At 65.0% G+C, this 18,869-nt stretch overlaps 5 protein-coding genes across 5 annotated transcripts; 3 read left to right on the top strand and 2 right to left on the bottom strand.

Annotated features, from left to right (window-relative positions):
- Positions 1 to 357: 357 nt before the first annotated feature.
- Positions 358 to 2,028, bottom strand: DCS_08277 (glycosyltransferase family 31 protein; the record flags this gene model as incomplete). The annotated part of the gene is made up of 1 exon (XM_040805555.1): positions 358 to 2,028. One exon carries the CDS (start codon positions 2,026 to 2,028, stop codon positions 358 to 360), a length of 1,671 nt encoding a protein of 556 aa, XP_040655659.1.
- A 41-nt stretch (positions 2,029 to 2,069) lies between these two features.
- Positions 2,070 to 10,064, top strand: DCS_08276 (uncharacterized protein; the record flags this gene model as incomplete). Its single annotated transcript, XM_040805554.1, has 9 exons — positions 2,070 to 2,488; positions 2,839 to 2,909; positions 2,957 to 3,517; positions 3,617 to 4,160; positions 4,274 to 5,045; positions 5,114 to 5,894; positions 6,049 to 7,091; positions 7,914 to 8,970; positions 9,040 to 10,064. The coding sequence occupies 9 exons, from the start codon at positions 2,070 to 2,072 to the stop codon at positions 10,062 to 10,064; spliced, it is 6,273 nt and encodes a 2,090-aa protein (XP_040655658.1).
- Positions 10,065 to 10,468: 404 nt separating this feature from the next.
- DCS_08275 (uncharacterized protein) lies at positions 10,469 to 11,236 on the top strand (the record flags this gene model as incomplete). Its single annotated transcript, XM_040805553.1, has 1 exon — positions 10,469 to 11,236. The coding sequence occupies one exon, from the start codon at positions 10,469 to 10,471 to the stop codon at positions 11,234 to 11,236; it is 768 nt and encodes a 255-aa protein (XP_040655657.1).
- Positions 11,237 to 15,118: 3,882 nt separating this feature from the next.
- DCS_08274 (uncharacterized protein) lies at positions 15,119 to 16,207 on the bottom strand (the record flags this gene model as incomplete). Its single annotated transcript, XM_040805552.1, has 1 exon — positions 15,119 to 16,207. One exon carries the CDS (start codon positions 16,205 to 16,207, stop codon positions 15,119 to 15,121), a length of 1,089 nt encoding a protein of 362 aa, XP_040655656.1.
- Positions 16,208 to 17,120: 913 nt separating this feature from the next.
- On the top strand, positions 17,121 to 17,879 carry DCS_08273 (uncharacterized protein; the record flags this gene model as incomplete). Its single annotated transcript, XM_040805551.1, has 1 exon — positions 17,121 to 17,879. The coding sequence occupies one exon, from the start codon at positions 17,121 to 17,123 to the stop codon at positions 17,877 to 17,879; it is 759 nt and encodes a 252-aa protein (XP_040655655.1).
- Between the last annotated feature and the right edge of the window lie 990 nt (positions 17,880 to 18,869).

Raw genomic sequence — 18,869 nt, 5'->3', positions numbered from 1 at the left:
AAGGCACTCGTCAAACGACGCACAGATTCCATCCATGTTCGGACCCCCACGGCGTCCCGGAAACAATAGTTGACCGAGGACAAGAGGTGACGGAGCCTGGACGGAACGGCCGACGGGACGACGACGAGAGGGCTCGACAGGGGAGCCAAGGCCTAAATGCAACGCGCACCGTGCTGGACGTGGTCGATGCCGGGAGCCGCCTCGCCCTCGGGCCCGATGCTCCCTCCACAGGTACGGCTTGGAAGTGGGCTCGAGGGGACCGTGGCTCGAACGGCAGGCCAACCTGGACCGGCCATTCGTCCAGCGCTCGACGGTGAGACGGTGATAAGTTCAACTTCGGGCGGTCCCGCCGGTCGGCTACGAGGAGGAGGGGATCCAGACGAGCTCAAAGACTCCGTCGGAGTCACTCATCGGCCGGCCGCCCTTGTCCACCCAACGGGAATCGTCCTTTTTCCGGGTAAAGGTCTGGACGACGGAGCCGTCGGAATGCACGGCCGACTCCTGCAGCTCCCAGCTGATCTTGCGGCCCGTCCTCTCGAGCGACTTGCGCTGAGGACCAAAGGCAAAGTCGAGGTTCCAGCCCTTGTTCTCGGGCGCCGGCCAGAGGGTGGCCTCGAGCTGGTCAAAGTCGGCGGTCAGGCCCTCGGGGTAGTGGGCGACGGAGTAGCCGGACAGGACAAAGTTGTCGGCCGTCCGGAAGCGCATCATGGTGCAGTCCTCACCGCAGGTGTGGGCGATCTTGGCCATCTCGCCCGGCTTGGCCTTGTGCCAGCCGCGAAAGTGGTGCAGCGAGAGCGGCTTGATGCCCCACTCGTAGAAGCCGGCGGGATGGCCCATGAAGTCGAGCTGCCAGAGGTCCCAGACGGTCGTCAGCCGCGTCTCGGTGTTTTCGTATATGCACTTGCGGAGCAGGATGTCGCCCTGGGGTCCCCAGCCCGAGTTGGACTCGAGCACCTTTTCCTCGGTCGTGCAGGCGTCGTACATGGCGGCAATCCTCTCGGCCATGGGCTTGGAGAGGAAGACGCCGGCGCCGCCAAAGGCCTGGGACCCGTGGCGCTCTATGGCGCCGACGTCCTCGGAGAGGGTGCCGACGTACATTTCCTTGGTGTCGTCGAGGGCGCCGATCCTCTCGACGAGGCCGTGCATGCTGGGGAAGAAGGTGTCGTCGTCGCAGGTGACGAACCACTTCTTCGAGGGCGCGTCGATGTGGGTGACGAGGGTCGGCACGAGGCTGAAGTAGCGGACGGCCATCTCGAGGGAGGCGTCGGAGTGGTAGAGGTCGACGTCGATGCCGACGTCGCCGAGCAGGTTGGCCACCTCCTGCAGCTCGTCGTCGGTGGCGTCGAGGAGCATGAGCAGCAGCTTGGCGCCGTTAGAGCGGCCGCGGTTGTCGGTGAGCCAGAAGATCCAGTCGTCGACGGGCGACTTTTCGGGATCCATGAAGCGCTGGTAGGAGGTGGAGACGCCGAAGATGAAGTCGGAGGCGTTGACGGTCGACGGCAGGCCCGACACGGGCACGTCGACCTCGAGCGGCTCGGGGCACTCCTCCTCGGCCGGGGGGCGCTGGTTGAGGTCGACGAGGCCGAGGGGGGCCGTCAGGAGCTTCTGCGAGAGGCTCGTCATGCGCGCGCGCGCGAGGCCGGCCCTGCGTCTGAAGCTCACGTAGCGGCGCATGTACTGGATCTTGTCGGCGAGGCCGTGCCGTCGCTGGAGCTCCCGAAGATGGGGCAGGTCGACGGAGCAGTTCATCAACCGGCGGCCGGACGCGAGGCGGAGCGGGCCGTCGTCGTCGTCGCCGGCGTCGTCGACGGGCCGATGCTTGGCACGGGTCGACTTGATGCCCTTGCCGGCAAAGAGGTGACGGGGCGCCAGCACGGAATCGGATCGCATGGCCACGGCGAGGACGAGGAGGACGCACAGGGCGGCGGCGAAGACTCTGGCGAACGAGTGCCTACTGCCGATGGCTCGCTTGGGGCCGAAGAGGTGGAGGTTTTTCATCCTCGTCGAGGACGAGCGACGGAGGTCCATGCTCGACCGACGGCGGAGGGGCGTGTCGTCGAGGCCGACGGATGCGTGTCGACACGGGACGAGGCGAAGGCGTCGACCGAGACCTCGCTCGCGCCTCGACGGGGGGCACGGAAGACGAAGCGCGCGAGCGGCGAGGCGAGCGGGACGGAGGCGAGACGAGCGGGACGGAGGCGAGACGAGCGGGACGGAGGCGAGACGGCGGCGCGGGGGGAGGTTTCCGCGCAGTCGGGTCGACGGATCAAGCGACAGACAAAGGGGCCTCGGTCGACGAAGCCGAGACTGCACCGAGCGACGCGCGGGACACGGACGCCGGCCGAGGAACGCTGCGGCGGGCGACGAGCTTGGCGACGGAAGACGACGCAGCCGAGGGTGGTGCCGGCTCGGCGGTGCGAGTGAACCGGCTCGGGCTCGACGAAGACGACGAGTGCGGCAGAAACGACGACGAGGCGGCAGAGAGCGAGTGAGCGTCTCAGGGGGCAGAGACGGGACGGAGGTGGCGGCTAGGCAAAGAGGCGTCGCGATGAAGCAAAGGGGCGTCGCGGTGATGGAGCGAGGTGACGTCGAGACGTGTCCGGACGGAGCGAGGCAACGAGGCAAAGATGAACGACGGCTGCAACACCGCTTGAGGTCGAGGGAGGGTTCGTTCGATAATAAGCAGCTCGAGCGGCCGTCGACGACTCGGCCGTCGAGCCACGAGGCGGCCACGCACCGCCAACCTATCGAGCCATCGAGGGCAACCAAGCGTCGCTGCCGGGCGATAGGGTTCACAGGTGAGCTCACGGGTGGAAAATGAGCTCACCCACGGCGCAGGAATTCATGCCACCCACCCATCGGCGTCGGCTCGCGAGTGGACGAGGGCGAGCTCGGACGAGCAGCTCCACGTACGTGCACGCCATCGGGTACGCGGCAGACGGTACGGGAGCCTCAGCGAGAGCGTACGGGGCCAAGTACCGGTACAGGGCGCCCAGACGGGGCAGTGAGCAGCCCATCAGGCGGCGAGGCCAATTGCCATGCGGCCGAGGTGACCACGGTCGGTTTGACGAGGTGAGGATGTTTTGGAGCCGTCGCAAAGTTGGCCACCTGTTCCAGGACGACGCCGGTGGAGAGGAGGGCCCGTCCGAGGTGGGGCTACGGCGGCGCGGGGCTCCTAGCGGCGAGCGGAGGGCCGTTCTGGGGGGTGTGGAGGTGGAGGTGGTGGGGGGGGGAGGGGGCTACGGCGCCGCGGCGGACCCCGGGCCCAGCGGGCGGCCGTGCAGGGGGGGGGCGTCGATTGTGGAGACCGTGGCCTCGCTCCCGCACGCCCGCGCCGCACCAGCCACAGGCGAAGGCGAGGCCTCGACCAAGATGCCGGTACGTCGTGCCGGCACCGACGCGAACAGGTACCGGGGACCTTTGACGCCCGGCGCGGTACGGGCAGGCAAGTACTCGCGCGACGGACGCTACATGGGCTCGCACGCTGACTCGGCATGGCCGTCACCGCTCGGCGCAGGTACCGCGGTACGTCGAAGGAGGTGCACGGTCGTCGCACCGAGTACAGGGTACCTACAGTCGCAGCGCCGTGGCTAGAGTACGACTAATACTTGCACAGGCACTTGTCGCACAGGTACAAGCCCCGGCACCAGCACAGGCACTCGGCACGCCTGTGGCGCGGGTGCATTGGCGCTCGAGCAGCACAGGCGTGACGTCGGCGTCACGAGCGATGCCCATGGCGCGTACCGTCGGCACGAGCACACAGAGCGCCGAACGTGTCGGGTCGGCACCTGGACGTGCACTGCTCGCGCGAGCACTGTGCCGCAGGTCAGCACCACGAGCCCGGGGATCGGGCCGCAGAGGCGCCAGGTACTCGCAGGCCCGGCGCTGCGACTTCGCAATATAGCACACTGCAGGTTTTCACCACAGCACACTGCAGGCTCACACCACAGCACGCTTGTAGGCTCCCACCACAGCACACTCGCAGGCTCTCACCACAGCACACACTCGCAGGCTTTCACCACAGCACGCTCTCACCACAGCACGCTCTCACCACAGCACATTGCAGGCTCCCACCACTGCACAGTCACAGGATCCCACCACGGCACACGCGCGCACGCTGCCACTGCAGCACTCTCGCAGGCTCCCACCACAGCACAGTCGTACGCTGCTACTTCAGCGCTCTCGCACGGCTCCCACCACAGCACACTCGCGGATCCCACTACAGCACACTCGCGGGATCCCACTACAGCACACTCGCACGCTGCTACTGCAGCACCCTCGCTCCCACCACAACACTCTCGCACGCTCCCACCACTGCACTCTCGCACGGCTCCCACCACGGCAAACTCGCACGCTCCCACCACTGCACTCTTGCACGCTCCCACCACAGCACTCTCGCACGCTCCCACCACAGCATCCCTTGCACGCCGCGGCGAGCAGGTGCTGGCTTCGAGCTACCGAGGCGAGGTGGCGAGGCGAGGCTGTCGGCATTAAGCAATTCCGCTCCGATCCGTGGCCGGCAGCGTCGACGATGCATCGGCAGGAGCGACGAGCCGCCCAAGTCTGCGGCGTGTCGAGCACCTGCCCGTCGACGCTCCGTGCAGGCACTGTGCGCAGGTGCCGTGCCGTGGTGCGCCGGCGTACGGTGCGTGGGCATATGCGCACTGAGCATACGTACTGCACCGTGCGGCCCCGACGAGGGTGACGCGTCTTCAGTTGCTCTGCCTGCACCGACGCAATACGCAGAGCTTCTCGGCACCAGGAGAAAGCAACATGCCCAAGCATCACCCACAAACATCGCCGACGCCCACCGTCACCGCGACGCATCGTTTGCGCCCTTTGACATGCCTGCGACGAGGGTCCGTTCCGTGCCGGCAAGGTTGTCCATGCGTGCGTCGACGACGATGGGCTCGGCAAGCAGGCTCGGCATCCCTCCATCGACCGTCTGCTGGTGCTGCCTCGGGCCTGCATCGAGTGTCCGCACGGCGCAGGGGCCGCGGGAGAGACACGTACGCCTCTTGCTCGTGCGTGCCGACACGCTGCACGTACGGCTCGGTGCACGGAAGGCCTCCCATTAGAATGGTGCGACGCAATCAAACGACGCTGGTGAAAGCTTCGTCGTGCCACCCGCCGCCTCGGACGCCTCCCATCCTCGCGACCCAGGAGCTTCGTTTCATGGCCACATCGATCCGCATCGGAGTCGGGCTCCGCGACGGGCAGCAAGCGGCGCCGGACAATCTGGCGGTCACACGCACGACGCCGTACGACGAGCACGGGCGACGGTCAACGTGGCACCGCTTCCTGCCTATCGGCCGCTTCCTCCCTCTCGGCTGCTTCGATCCTCGTCATCTCCGAGTTCCGCACAAGCCTGTCTCGCCTGCATGCCTACGCACGCTCGCAAAGGAACGAGCTTCTTGGCGGGCTCTCGACGAGGCTTCCTGTGGCTGCTTGCCCGTCCGTCGTGGCCGCCGCTGTTGCGTGGTCCGTCCCTGGTCATGCCGGTGCCGGCGACGTCGTCGTTGCCGCTCTTTGTCGGCACGTGTCCACCCGATGCCGCTACTGTCCGCCACTTCCGTCGAGGCAAGGGTTGCTCGTCGTCGACGCCGCTTCCCTCTTGGCCCTGGGCGGCGTGCCTCGTTTCACACCTCCCGGGCCTACCCTGCTCGGCCCATCAGCCGACGTCCGGTTTCGAATGGTGCCAAGAACCAGGTCGTTTGACCAAGTCGCCGGGAAGGCTCTCGAACCATGCTTGCCGAATCCCACGCCGAGCACCCTCGGCACGAGCACGTCGTGGCGTGACTTTTTGTCAAGCGACTGGCACGCTCCATGCGTGCTCGCCAGCGCCGGTGCTTATCGTGACGCCAGTGGAGGGACGAACCGTCGCCGAGGTCGAGGTCGGCATTCCCCGTCTCGTGCGCCGTACACGAGAGTCGTGCACTCGACGCAAGATTCATGTTCATGCACGGGTCCGTCGGTCGGGGGCGTGCCGTGGGATCCTTCACCGTCCTTGGACGATTGTGCTCCGACGTGGAATCGGACCTTGGCCAGTCGCTCGGCCGTGTCGACGGCTCCGTCCCGCGCGACTCACGTGCGTGCATCATGGCAGACGACGGCTTTCTCATGCGTCCATGTTGCCTACGACGGAAACGCCTCCGACGCCCGAATCCACACCTCATGCCTCACCGCCGCTACGTGTCGCCGACCCATCCGCCGTCGACGACGTAGCTCCCCCCCGTGATGGCGCTCGCGTCGTCGGAGGCGAGGAACAGCATGAGCCGGGCCACCTCGGCCGTCACGAGACGCCTCTTGAGGCACTGGGCCGCCATCGTCTCGGCCTCGTACTCGGCCGTCAGCACCGTCTCCACCTGCCTCTTGGTCGCGATGGAGCCGGGCATGATGCTGTTGACGCGGATCCCCGACGCGCCAAACTCGCGCGCGTGCGTCCGCGTGAGGCCCATGACGGCCGCCTTGACCGTCGTGTAGACGGGAATCTCGGTCGCCGGGATCCGCCAGCTGATGGATCCCATGTTGATGATGCTGCCGCGGCCTCGCCTCTGCATCGAGGGGACGACGGCCTGCGTCAGGAAGAACTGGTGCCGCAGGTTGACGTCGACGTCGCGCGCAAAGGACGCCGCCGTCACGCCCGACGTGGGCACGCGCGATTCGGGCCCCGCCGAGCCGGCGTTGTTGATGAGCACGTCGACCTGGCCGAACCTCTCAAGCGTCTCGGCCGCGCGCGCCTTGAGCTGCTCCAGGTCGGCGACGTCGCAGCGGAGAAAGGTCGGCTGCGCGGCGCCCGGCATGCCTCGGATCCTGTTGCAGAGCGCCTCGGCCGACGCCTCGGCGATGTCGAGGAAGACGACGTGCGAGCCCTGTCTCGAAAAGAGCTCGACGGCCGAGGCGCCGATGCCTTCGGCCCCGCCCGTGATGAGCACCGTCTTTCCCGCGAGGCTCGGGTAGGTGGCGAACTGTCCGACGTCGTCGGCCATGACAGCGGGTTGCCGAGGACAGAGTTTCGTTCCCTAGGCCGCAAGGGTTTTCTGGAGTTTTGCGCCGTCGATGCTGCGAGGTTGCGTCGTCAGGCGGCCGAGGTACGGGGGCATCCTGTTGCGATGGATGGATCTGTGACGTTGGTTCCCTTCCTTTGAGGCGGTGTGGCAGCCCAACCATGCGGGGGTTGCCCAGCTGCCGGGTAGGCTGCCGCTTCGGCCGTCGCGAATGATGCCGGTCACTGGACGCGGGACACCACGAGATGCGGAAACGGCACCGAACCGCGGCCAACGTCGGAATACCTCGCTTCATGTCCCGCGCGTTTCGACGGTCGTGCTCGCACAAGCAAGATGAGCGTGAAGAATGCGGATTCGGTGCGAACGGATGGTAACCCTAGACGCAGCGAACGGTTCGGCCGATGTCCTCGACCGTCGGAGCCTTCCAGCATGACCGAGACGCAGCATTCGATCAGGTTCCCTTGAGATGATTGTTGACCAACCGTGGCGTACGTGCGATCCCATCTTACGACGGTTGAAACATTTCATCGCCGACGAGTTGATGGCGATGGCGAACTGGTGTAGCGCTTCGGTGCCACTGCACTCTCGCCTACAGAGTGCGTGCGGCGTAACTTTTGATGCGCTTCCCGGGTATTATCACGCCGCAGGGGATTGGGAACACAGCCTACAGGCAACAGTGCCCCCCAGCATTACAGGCGGCTGCGGCACCATCACGGTCAGCAAACCCGCCATGCCAAAAGCACTGTGAGCGCAAGAACAGTGCGCAATGGCCCCGCCGGATCAACCGCCAGCGGGAGCCTGAACGATGCAGTAGCGCGTCTCTACAGGGCGCTCTGCCACTGTAGATGCTAGCCAACGGAGCGACAGTGCATGCTCAGCGGCACAGGGTATTGATTATACACGCAGGTACACTTGGAGCTCCATGGCCGCACGGCTGAAGCGGCACAGCCTTGGCTCCAAGCTTCCAACCTCGCATCATCACGACGCGGCATTTTCCACGTCATCAGCAGCGACCGACGGACACTCGCGTGGGCTCCGTGCCTCGACAGAGCAAGCATCACAGACGCCGCAGCTGCTCTTTCAACCCCGCCATTCGCCGGCCATCCGCGTCTCTCCGGTCACCCACGTCCCACGTCGGTCGTCCATCTCCTCCGACCGCCATTCCACCTCGATTCCACCTCGACACCTCCCCTTCGATTCGAGCCGAAGGAAGCAGGGACGGCCATGGCATCGAACGCGGAAAAGTCGCCGGAAAGCTACCGGCAGCTGGGCCAGCAGGGAACCTCGCCACCGCCGCCTCCTCCCTCGTACGGCTCGGAGCAAGCCCGGTATCCCGGACAGTGGCGATACCATGCACCACAGCAACGGCCTCTGACGACGGGCGAGCAACCGGTGCCCGCAACGAGCGAGAGCACGCCGCCCCCGCCAGCGGAGCAGAAGCAGCAACAGCAGCCGCCAGCGGAGCATCAGCATCAGCAGCCGCCAGCTGAGCATCAGCATCAGCCGCCATCGGAGCAGAAGCAGCAGCAGCCACCGGCGGAGCAAAAGCAGCAGCAGCCACCGGCGGAGCAAAAGCAGCAGCGACCAGCGGAGCAGACGCAGCAGCAGCATCACCCATTCCCTCCGCCGCCGCCGCCGCCTCCAGGCCAGGCGCAGCAGCAACAGCAGGGATACGCGATCCCCAAGTACGACCCCGCAGCGCCCACCTTTGCCCCTCCCCCGGTGGCCGGGCATGGTGGCCAGCAGGCGGCGGCCCTCCCCGTCGAGACGGCGGCCCAGCAGCCGACGGCGGCGGCGGCGGCGGCAAAAAAATCGGGCTGGGGCGAACGCTTCTCGAAGCTCGGGTTCAAGGCGGCGGCGCCTGTCAACAGCCTCGCCCACAAGCTCGGCAGCCAGAGCTTCCTCCCCGAGTCCATGGACAAGGAATGCGACAAGACGGCGGCCATCCTCAAAGCCTTCTGCAGTAGGTTGCCCTCCGAGACCCCGACGAGGGCGCACCACAGACGACGCTGATCATCCTCGTCGCCTGCAGAAAAGGGCGTCTACGCGGACCCGAGCGCCGGGAACCCGCCGACGTCGACGACGGCGGAGGCCAAGGAGTCGTCGGCCGGCGTCATCGACCCGACGAGGGAGAAGCCCAAGAGCCGGGTGCTCGTGACGATCCCGCTCAAGGTCGTCTCCAAGGCCGTCGGGCTCGCCATCTTCACGACGCTGCGCGCCGGCTTCCACCTCTCGGGCTCGACGGGCTCGGGCGTGCTCGTCGCCCGCCTGCCCGACGGCTCCTGGAGCCCGCCCTCGGGCATCCAGGTGCACTCGGTCGGCGGCGGCTTCCAGATCGGCCTCGACATTTACGACTGCGTCTGCGTCATCAACAGCGAGGCGGCCCTCGCGGCCTTTACCAAGACGCGCGTCAGCCTGGGCACCGACCTCGCCGTCGTGGCCGGACCCTACGGCGCCGGTGCCGCCGTCGACGTCGGGACCGCCGTGGACGGCAGCAGGAAGGAGGGGAAATGGTCGGCAAAGCAGCCGGACGTTGGGCCGTCGGGCGCCGCCACGACGGTGCCGCCGCCGCTGCCGCCTCGGACGCGGACGCTGGAGCCGGACGCGTCGAAGGGGAGCCCCGATGGAGGCCAGCGCCGTAGCGTCGGCGGCGGCGGCTTGAAGCCCGTCTTTTCCTACGTCAAGTCGCGCGGCTTCTACGCCGGCGTCTGCGTCGACGGCACCGTCGTCGTCGAGCGCAAGGAGGCCAACGCCGCATTTTTCGGCGCCGCCGTCACCGTCGATGAGATACTCAAAGGCCAGGTTCCGCGCCGAGCGGCCGCCGACGGGTGGCCGACGGGTGCCGGCACGTTGCTCGAGGTTCTCAAGGGCGCCGAGGCCGGCGTCGGCGGCGGCGGCGACCGTCCGACGGTGCCTGTGCCTGTCAGCGGCGGCGATCCGGCGGTGCCTGTCGGCGGCGACGGGGAGGGCGCGGCCGTCGTCGAGTCGGGGCCGCCGCCGCCGTACGAGGAGGATGGCAAGCACGCCGGCGCCGGAGACGTCAAGTATGGATGGTAGAGCCGCGATGATGGGCTCGCCGAGATGAGCACGCGACGCATTCTCCTCGCCCCCTTGCCGTCGGCGAGCGCCCACATCTGCGGCGCTCTCGGACGCAAGGCAGGGGTCATGGCGAAGAGTAAGACGGAGGAATTGTGACTCTACGAGATGAATAATACGGCACAGCCGACTCGTTGATCCTTGGGCCCCGCCCGCCCACTCGTCAGCGCTTCGCGTCACATGGAGGGCTCGAGCCGCCTCGGGCATTCTCCCACCGACGCTCACGCTCACGCCCGACGCTCACGCCCGACGCTCACGCCGACGCTCACCTCACCCCCCGTCGTCACCCCCCGACATCTACCCCCGACGCTCACCCGCGGCGCTCCCCCTCTCGTCGATCCCCACGACCGAGGGCCGCCGGCATCATGACGCAGCACGACGACACGCTCGCCCTCCCCCGCATCCTCTGCCTCCACGGCGGCGGCGTCAACGGCACCGTCTTCCGGCTGCAGTGCCGCGCCCTCGTGGCGGCGCTGTCGGGCACTTTTCGGCTCGTCTTCGCCGACGCGCCCTACGACTCGGATGCGCACGAGGCCATCGTCGGCGTCTACGGCGACTTTGGGCCCTTTTACCGCTGGCTGCGCTGGCGGCCCGACCACGCCGAGGTTCCGCCCGCCGAAGCGGCCGACCGGATCGTGGGTGCGTGCCGGAGGGCCATGGAGGCCGACGGCGGCGCGGGCGAGTGGGCCGGCATCCTCGGCTTCTCGCAGGGCGCCAAGATTGCCGTCAGCCTGCTGTGGGCGCAGGAGAGGTCGGATCGGCGGCCGCTGCCGGCGCGCTTCCGCTTCGGCGTCGTCATGGCCGGAAGCCCGCCCGTCGTCGCCCTCTCCCCGTCGGGCGACGAACCGCCGCCGCGGCACGTGGCCGACGCGGCGCACCCGAGCATGGACTTTGACGACTGGCCCGGCGACGGCGACGGCGAGCACGCCATCGGCACGCCGACGCTCCACGTGCACGGCCTGCTCGACGCCGGCCTCGAGCGGCACCGACGGCTCATGGCGACGTACTGCCGGCCTGGCACGACGCGACTCGTCGAGTGGCAGGGCGGCCACCGGCTGCCCATCAAGACGGTCGACGTCGAGGCCATCAAGACGGAAATGATGGCGCTCGCATCGGAGACGGGGGGGATCTGACGGCGAGGCGGGACGCGGCGGGGGGTGCGCGGAATGAGAACGGCCCAAGCCGGCGGGGGGGCGGCGGTGGGCTTGCGGAGCGGATTCTTCGGGGCTTTGTACGATGCCGTTGGGCCCAAGACCTCTTGTACATGTCGCGCGACGTAGTGCAACCCGTACACGCTCAAGAATCCAGGCAGAGTTTGCTCGGCCGTGTTTGATGGCTGCTTGGTGTCGCAAATAATGGCCACTCGGTGACGACGAGATAACAATAGGCTGCCCGGTGTTAAAGGCTGCCCGGTGTTAAAGACTATAACTGCTTGGTGATGACGAGATGATGGAAACGAGACGACGACGGAAACGAGACGACGATGGCTAGTCGGTGCCGATGAGACGACGATGGCTGGCCGGTGTTGATGACGATGACTGCTCGGTGCCGACGTGACGACGATGGCTACCCGGTGTCGAAGACCATGACTGCTCGGTGCCGACGAGATGACGATGGAAACGAGTCGACGATGGAAACGAGACGACGGAAATGAGGCAATAATAGCTACTCGGTACCGACGAGACGACGATAGGCTGCCCGGTGTTAAAGACTATAACTGCTTGGTGCCGACAAGATGACGATGGAAACGAGACGACCACGGAAACGAGGCGATAATAGCTACTCGGTGCCGACGAGGTCTCGGTGTCGACGACAATGGCTACTCGGTGTCGATGACAATGGCTACCCGGTGTCGATGACAATGGCTACCCGGTATCGATGACGATGTCTGCCCAGTATCGATGACGATGTCTCGGTGCCGGCGACGATGTCTTGGAGCGGACGAAGATGGCTGCCCAGTATTGATGACGATGGCTGCCCGGTATCGACGACGATGGCTGCCTGGTGTCGACGATAATATCTCGGTATTGACAACGATGGCTTCTCGGTGCCGGCTACGATGTCTGTGAGCGCACGATGATGGCTACCCAGTGTCGACGACAATGTTTGCCCGGTGTCGACAACAATATCTCGGTATCGACGATAGGTTCTTGGTGTCGGCGACGATGGCTGCCCGGTATCGACGACGATGGCTGCCTGGTGTCGATGACGATAGCTGCCCGGTGTCGACAATAATGGCTGCTCGGTGACGACAACGATGTCTCGGTGTTGACGACGATGTCTCGGTATCGACAACGATGACTTCTCGGTGCCGGAGATGATGTATCGGAGCGGACGATGATGGCTACCCAGTGTTGACAGCAATGCCTGCCCGGTGTCGACGACAATATCTCGGTGTCGACGACGATAGGTTCTTGGTGCCGGCGACGATGTCTCGGAGCGGACGACGATGGGTACCCGGTGGCGACGATGATGACTGCTCGGTGTCGACGACGATGGCTGCTTGGTGCCGGCGGCGATGTCTCGGAGCCAACAACGATGGCTGCCCGGTGTCGAAGAAGATGACTGCTTGGTGCCGACGATGATGGCTGCCCGGTATCGACGACAATTGCTGCCTGGTATTAACGACGATATCTCAGCATCGATAACGATGGCTTCTGGGTGCCGGCGACGATGTCTTGAAGCGGACGATGATGGCTACCCGGTATCGACGACGGTGGCTTCTCGGTGCCGGCAACGACATCTCGGAGCGGACGATAATGGCTACCCGGCATTGATGGCAATCGCTGCTCGGTGTCGACAATAATGGCCACTCGGTGCCGACGAGACGACGATGGGCTGCCCGATGCCGACAAGATGACGATGGAAACGAGACGACGATGGCTGCCCGGTTTTGACGACAATGGCTGCCTGGTATCGACGACGATGTCTCAGTGTCGACGATGTCTTAGTGTCGACGATGGCTGCCCGGTGTCGACGACAATGTCTTGGAGCGGACGATGATGGCTACCCGGTGTTGACGATGGCTGGCCGGTGGCGACGACAATTGCTGCCCGGTATCGATGACAATGGCTGCTCAGTGTCGACGTCTCGGAGCCGACGACGATGGCTGCCCGGTATTGACGACGATGTCTCAGTGTCGACGATGTCTCGGAGCCAAAAACGATGGCTGCCCGGTGTCGACGACGATGTCTTGGAGCGGACGATGACGGCTACCCGGTATCGACGACAATGGCTGCTAGGTGTGGACAACGATAGCTGCCCGGTATTGACAATAATAGCTACTCGGTGCCGACGAGACGACAATGGCTGCCCGGTGTCGAAGACGATGACTGCTCGGTGCCGACGACAATGGCTGCCTGGTATCGGCAATGATGGCTGCTCGGTGTTGACGACAATGGCTGCCCGGTTTCGACGACAATGGCTGCTCGGTACGATGATGTCTCGGAGTCGACGACAATGGCTTCTCGGTGCCGGCGACGATGTCTCGGTATCGACAATGATGTCTCGGCATCGACGATAATGTCTCGGCATCGACGACAATGTCTCGGAGCGGACGATGATGGCTACCCAATGTCGACGACGATATCTCGGTGTCGACGACAATGGCTACTCTGTGACGTCGGACACGAGGCGACAATGGCTGCTCGGCCTCCGGTCCCGCCACGGGCACGACGAAATCATCAGCAGGTCCAGTACTTTGGCATCGGCGCCCCGGAGAGGCTCCAAGGGCTCTGGCGGCGGCCGACGCGTGCGTTTTCTGCTTCGGCTCCCGGCAACGGGTTCGATGGCAAAAGGTGGCCTCCTCGTGGCATCATGACTGCGAGCGTGAGGTGGCAAGGACGAGGCCGACGGGTTTGACGGCGCACAGTGCGAAATCAGGCCGCGCGTCGTGGGGGGGCCGCCCACGTGGTGTGTCGATGTGCACGTGCTGCAGTTGCATTATTACTTGTGCACACTTGGTGCCGGCGGGGATGCCGCGACGACATGTACCGGTACACGACGATGGCTCGGTAGGATTCGAAATATTACTCGCACTGTACGGCGTAATTGCGTCGAGCACAACTGGATCAAGGCATGAGGCAAGTACATGTACATGCAAGGCTCGATGTACTTGAGTAAGTACACCCAAGTATTAATTCGCCTCGATGTACGGAGTACTTACAGTACACCCAAGTATTGATAGGCTTCAATGTACAGAGTACACCCAAGTATTAATACACTTCAATGTACGGAGTAATACACCCAAGTATTAATTCGGCTCGATGTACGGATACACCCAAGCATCAATACTGTACGTCTCAATGTACGGAGCGCACCCAAGTATTAATACTTACGCGTCGATGTACTTACGGATACACCCAAGTATTAATACGCCTCAATTTGTACCCCGTACACCCAAGTATTAATACGCCTCAATGTACGGAGTACTTACACCCAAGTATTTATTCAATACCCCTCGATGTACTCCGTACTCCGCACACCCAAGTACGTAATACTGCGAACTATTTCCCGTACTGTACAGCTACAAGTCGGTGCACGCATTATCGGGGTGCTCTGCAAGTACTATACTTGCATGTACAGTGGGTGCGAGTAATGACGAGCACTCAGTGCACGCGCGCACAATTCGGGGCGGCGCAGTGCAGCAGTTGCAGGCACTTGCACAGGTGCGAGGAGGGGAGTGGGTGTGCTGTAAACAGTGGTAGCTGGGCTTGCATGTGCTGTACTTGAGCGCTACGAGTCGGTCTGTGGGTCGTGTGCGGCTCTCGGAACAGGGCATGCTTGCGTTAATACAAGCACTATGACTCCGTCCAGCCAGTGCTTGGGGCGTGGTAGAGCATGCAAGTACAGGTACGTGCTCGTGACGAGTGCCCGCGCGCCGCTACTTGCCGGCAAGTACACTTCCTCGCCGGCCTCGCGCGAGTGTACACGCAAGCACAGTACATGTACTTCTGCGCCCGAGCGCGCGAGGTATCGGCACCCCCTTCGTTTGCCCCGACCGTGGTGATGAGTGCTTAAACGGTATTACCGGGCACGAGGGAAGGCGCCGTGGGAAGAAAAACACGACCGGGGCGGCGACGGAACGTTCCGTGACATAAAAGATGGAATCGCCTCCGACGACGCGGACCAGACTCTCTCGGTCCAAACATTTCGCCGTCGAAACATTTCGCCGTCCAAACATCTCGCCGTCCAAACATCTCGCCCCGCAGCATCGCGACGGCGTCGACGCCACCATGAGAGCCGCCGGCGCCCTCCTCTTCGCCGCCGTCGCCTCGGCCGGCCTCTTCTACGGGCCGAATCCGTCCAAGGAGCTCCTGCTCGGCATCGTGCGGCCGACGCAAGACCTCCTCTCGGACGTCAACGCCTACGATCTCCGGGACGTGAGCATCAACGACATCTTCCACAGCTTCATCACCGACGTGCGGGTCGGCATCCGGAACGTCATCCACTCGACGCTCGACGGACCCGAGCACGCGGCCGTCCTCTTCCGCTTCGCTGGCGACCTCGAGACGATCGGCACCTCGATGCACAGGGTGCTGCGGCATCAAAAGGAGCTGATCCGGGCCGACCACGGCTGCTTCGCGACCGAACGTTCGCTCCGCATCACGCAGGACGCGTTCCTGACCCTCGGCCGCTTCCTCGTCGACGCCGTGCCCGACCACCGACGGGACGAGACCGTGCTGCTCGACCGGCAGATGCTCGACATCCTGGGCCGCATCGTCCAGGAGTTTATGCAGGGCAGCTGCGACGATGACGGCCCTCGGCCGAGCCCCGAGTCGCCGCGGACGCACAACGACGAACACGGGCCGTACGCTTCGTCCAAGGGAAGGGTCAGCTACGAGACGAGCAGGGAGCCGTAGCCTGTACTGCACTTGCTGTAGGCGGGTGTGCTTGTGCTGGGGAGGTGCTTGTGCTGGGGAGGTGCCTGTGCCGTGGATGTGCCTGTGCCGTGGATGTGCCTGTGCCGTGGATGTGCTTGCTATTGGTGGGGGTGCTGCTCGGTGCTTGTGCTCACGCCTGCGCAGTACTTGTGGTTCGGGGCATTTGGACACCGAGGCACATGTACTTGGCGAACCACTGCACTCCGTACCGCGCTGAATCATGTCCCCTGGCGGCAGGTTGGTACCTGTACGGCCGTGGTTGTCCCTGGTGTCCACCTGTAGCTGTGCCTGGTGTCCGCCTGTGGCTGTGCCTGGTGTCCACCTATAGTTGTCCCTCCCCCTGTGGTTGTCCCTGGTGTCGGCCTGTGGTTGTCCATGGTGTCCACCTACTTATAATTGTCCCTCCACCCGTAGTTGTCCCTGGTGCTGTCCACCTGTATTTGTGCCCCTGGTGTTCATCTGTACTGTACTTCAGTAATTGTCCCTCCACCTGTAGCTGTCCCTGGTGTCCACCTGTAATTGTCCCTGCCGTCTGGCTGTAGGCCGTACCTGGTGCCTACTACAGTAGGCCCCCACGAGCGGTACCTACCAGTACTTGTCGCGCCAGCGGCATCACCGCCTCCGACGTGGCCATCTACCTGCCGCGCGTCGTCCCGCAAACGGCAGTACCGAGGTGGTACGGGCGTGGCGCCGAGCGTGCCGTGGGCCGGTAGGTACCTGGGAGTCCTGCGTGGTACTGCGGGGCCGTCGGGGCTGGTGCCGTTCGGTACCTCGTGCCTCCTGGCAGGTCAACGCTTTGTATCGCGCAGGTACCCGCGAGACCTGGTCCCCAAAGTACGACGCACCGTAGCAATTGCTTCCAGGTATCCGTACAGTGCAGTGCGCTCGCAGCCATTGACGGTGGACCGGTGGTTGAGCACCATGGCCGACATTGTGATTAATACGTCGCCGTACTTGACTACGGCACCTGCGCAAGCACCTGCTGCGGCATCAGCAATGTTCCGTCCCGGAGCTCCCTGCAGCTCGCCACGCTGCCTCCTCAACTTGCCAGTTCGTCGACGACGCAACTTGCCACTTCGACCACGCCAACTTGCAGCTTCGTCGACGAATCCATCGCCGCGCTCGCACCGTCATCATGGCCGTCGCCGCTTCGCCCGACCTTGAACCCCCTCCGCCCTACTCGCCGCCGACGGCCCTCGTCGATTCGGCGGCACCTCCGTCGGCGGCACCCTCGTCTGCGGCGCCCTCGTCGTCGTACTTTTCAAATCACCTCGCCGGCCTGCGTGGCCGCATGCACGCCGAGCAGGACGCGCGTCTCTCGGCCCGCGACCGCACCGACGACCGCACGCTCGCCCTCGTCGTGCCCCACGTCGAGCGTCTCCTCGCCTCGGTCGCCGCCATCGACCCGGCGCCGACGCTCGTCGAGGCCACCGTCGTGCCCGACCTCGCCCTCGCCCACGACTGGCGGCCGAGCGAGGACGAGCGGCGTGCCGGCGAGACGCGGGTGCTCCTGAGGGTGTCGAGGCCGAGCAAGGGAGCCGTCAAGGCCGCGTCCGGCGGCGGCGAGGGCGACGACGAGCTGTGGTGGGCCGACGAGGACCTCGCCCGACGGCTGGCCGCCCACCTGCAGCCCGAGCCGCGTCCGCCTCCGCCTCGACCGACGACGACTGGGGCGCCGGCGACGCAGAGATCGAGCCGCTGGCCGCTCTTTGGCCGTCCGAAGCCTCCTCCTCCTCCGCCGCCGCCGCCGACGAGCGGGGACGCCGTCGACGACGTGGCCATGACGGTGGCGGCCGAGGAGGTCACCTTTCGGCGGGAAACCGCCATGGGCCTCTGGGAGACGCGGACGGGCTGGGGCCTCGTCGTGCGCCTGAGGATACGACCGCGTGGCTAGGAGCCGCGATGGCAGGCCTTGATGCCATGGCACGAAAGGATGGGCAACCGACAAGACCCGACGAGCCCCTCGTCTCTCGACCACGTCCTGTACGTCCTTGGCCTTTCTCTCCCTTGACGCCATGGCACAAAAGGATGGGCAACCGACGACGAGCACGAGGAGCCCATCGTCTCTCGACCCCGTCCTGTCTTTCTCTACCTTGACGCCAAGGCATTAATGGATAGGCAACCGACGACGAGCCCCGACGAGCACGAGGAGCCCATCGTCCCTAGACCCCGTCCCGTACGTCCTTGGCTTTCTCTACCTTGACGCCATGGCACAAAAGGATTGGCAACCGACGACGAGCCCCGACGAGCACGACGAGCACGACGAGCCCATCGTCTCTCGACACCGTCCTGTACGTCCTTGGCTTTCTCTCCCTTGACGCCATGGCACAAAAGGATGGGTAACCGACGACGAGCCCCAACCAACCCCCACGAGCCCCGACGACCCCCGACAAGCCGGTCGTCTTTCGACCACCGCAGCCGAGCCGCAGCCGAGCCTAGCCTTGGCCTTTTTCGGCCGCGTCCACCTCCTCTCCGTCTACATTTTCTACTTTTTCCCACTTCTCGGCCGTCTCGCTGCCGCCTCATCATGCTCGGCCGTCGTGCCAATCGTCACGGGCCCGCATCATCACGCCCCCACCGCAGCGTCTGCTGGCCGTCGACGACCCCACGCGCCGTGCCCCGCCTTGACTCACACTCACGCCGACGCCGACGCCGACGGCCATCAAAATTCCCCTCGCCCTCGCCATCGACCACGGTGCTCGAAAGGACCTCTCTTGCCGACGTACCATCACGCGACGAGCCATCCTTCTCTCGACATCGGCTACGAGCTGGCAAGGACCTCTCTCGCCGACACAACCTCACGCGGCTCTCTCGCCGACGCACCATCACGCGACAAGCCATCCTCGCTCTCGACATCGGCTACGGGACGCAGCCTCACGCAACG

Source organism: Drechmeria coniospora, chromosome 03 (assembly GCF_001625195.1).
Source record: "Drechmeria coniospora strain ARSEF 6962 chromosome 03, whole genome shotgun sequence".
NCBI lineage: Eukaryota > Fungi > Ascomycota > Sordariomycetes > Hypocreales > Ophiocordycipitaceae > Drechmeria > Drechmeria coniospora.
This window is presented reverse-complemented; position numbering and strand designations above follow the sequence as displayed.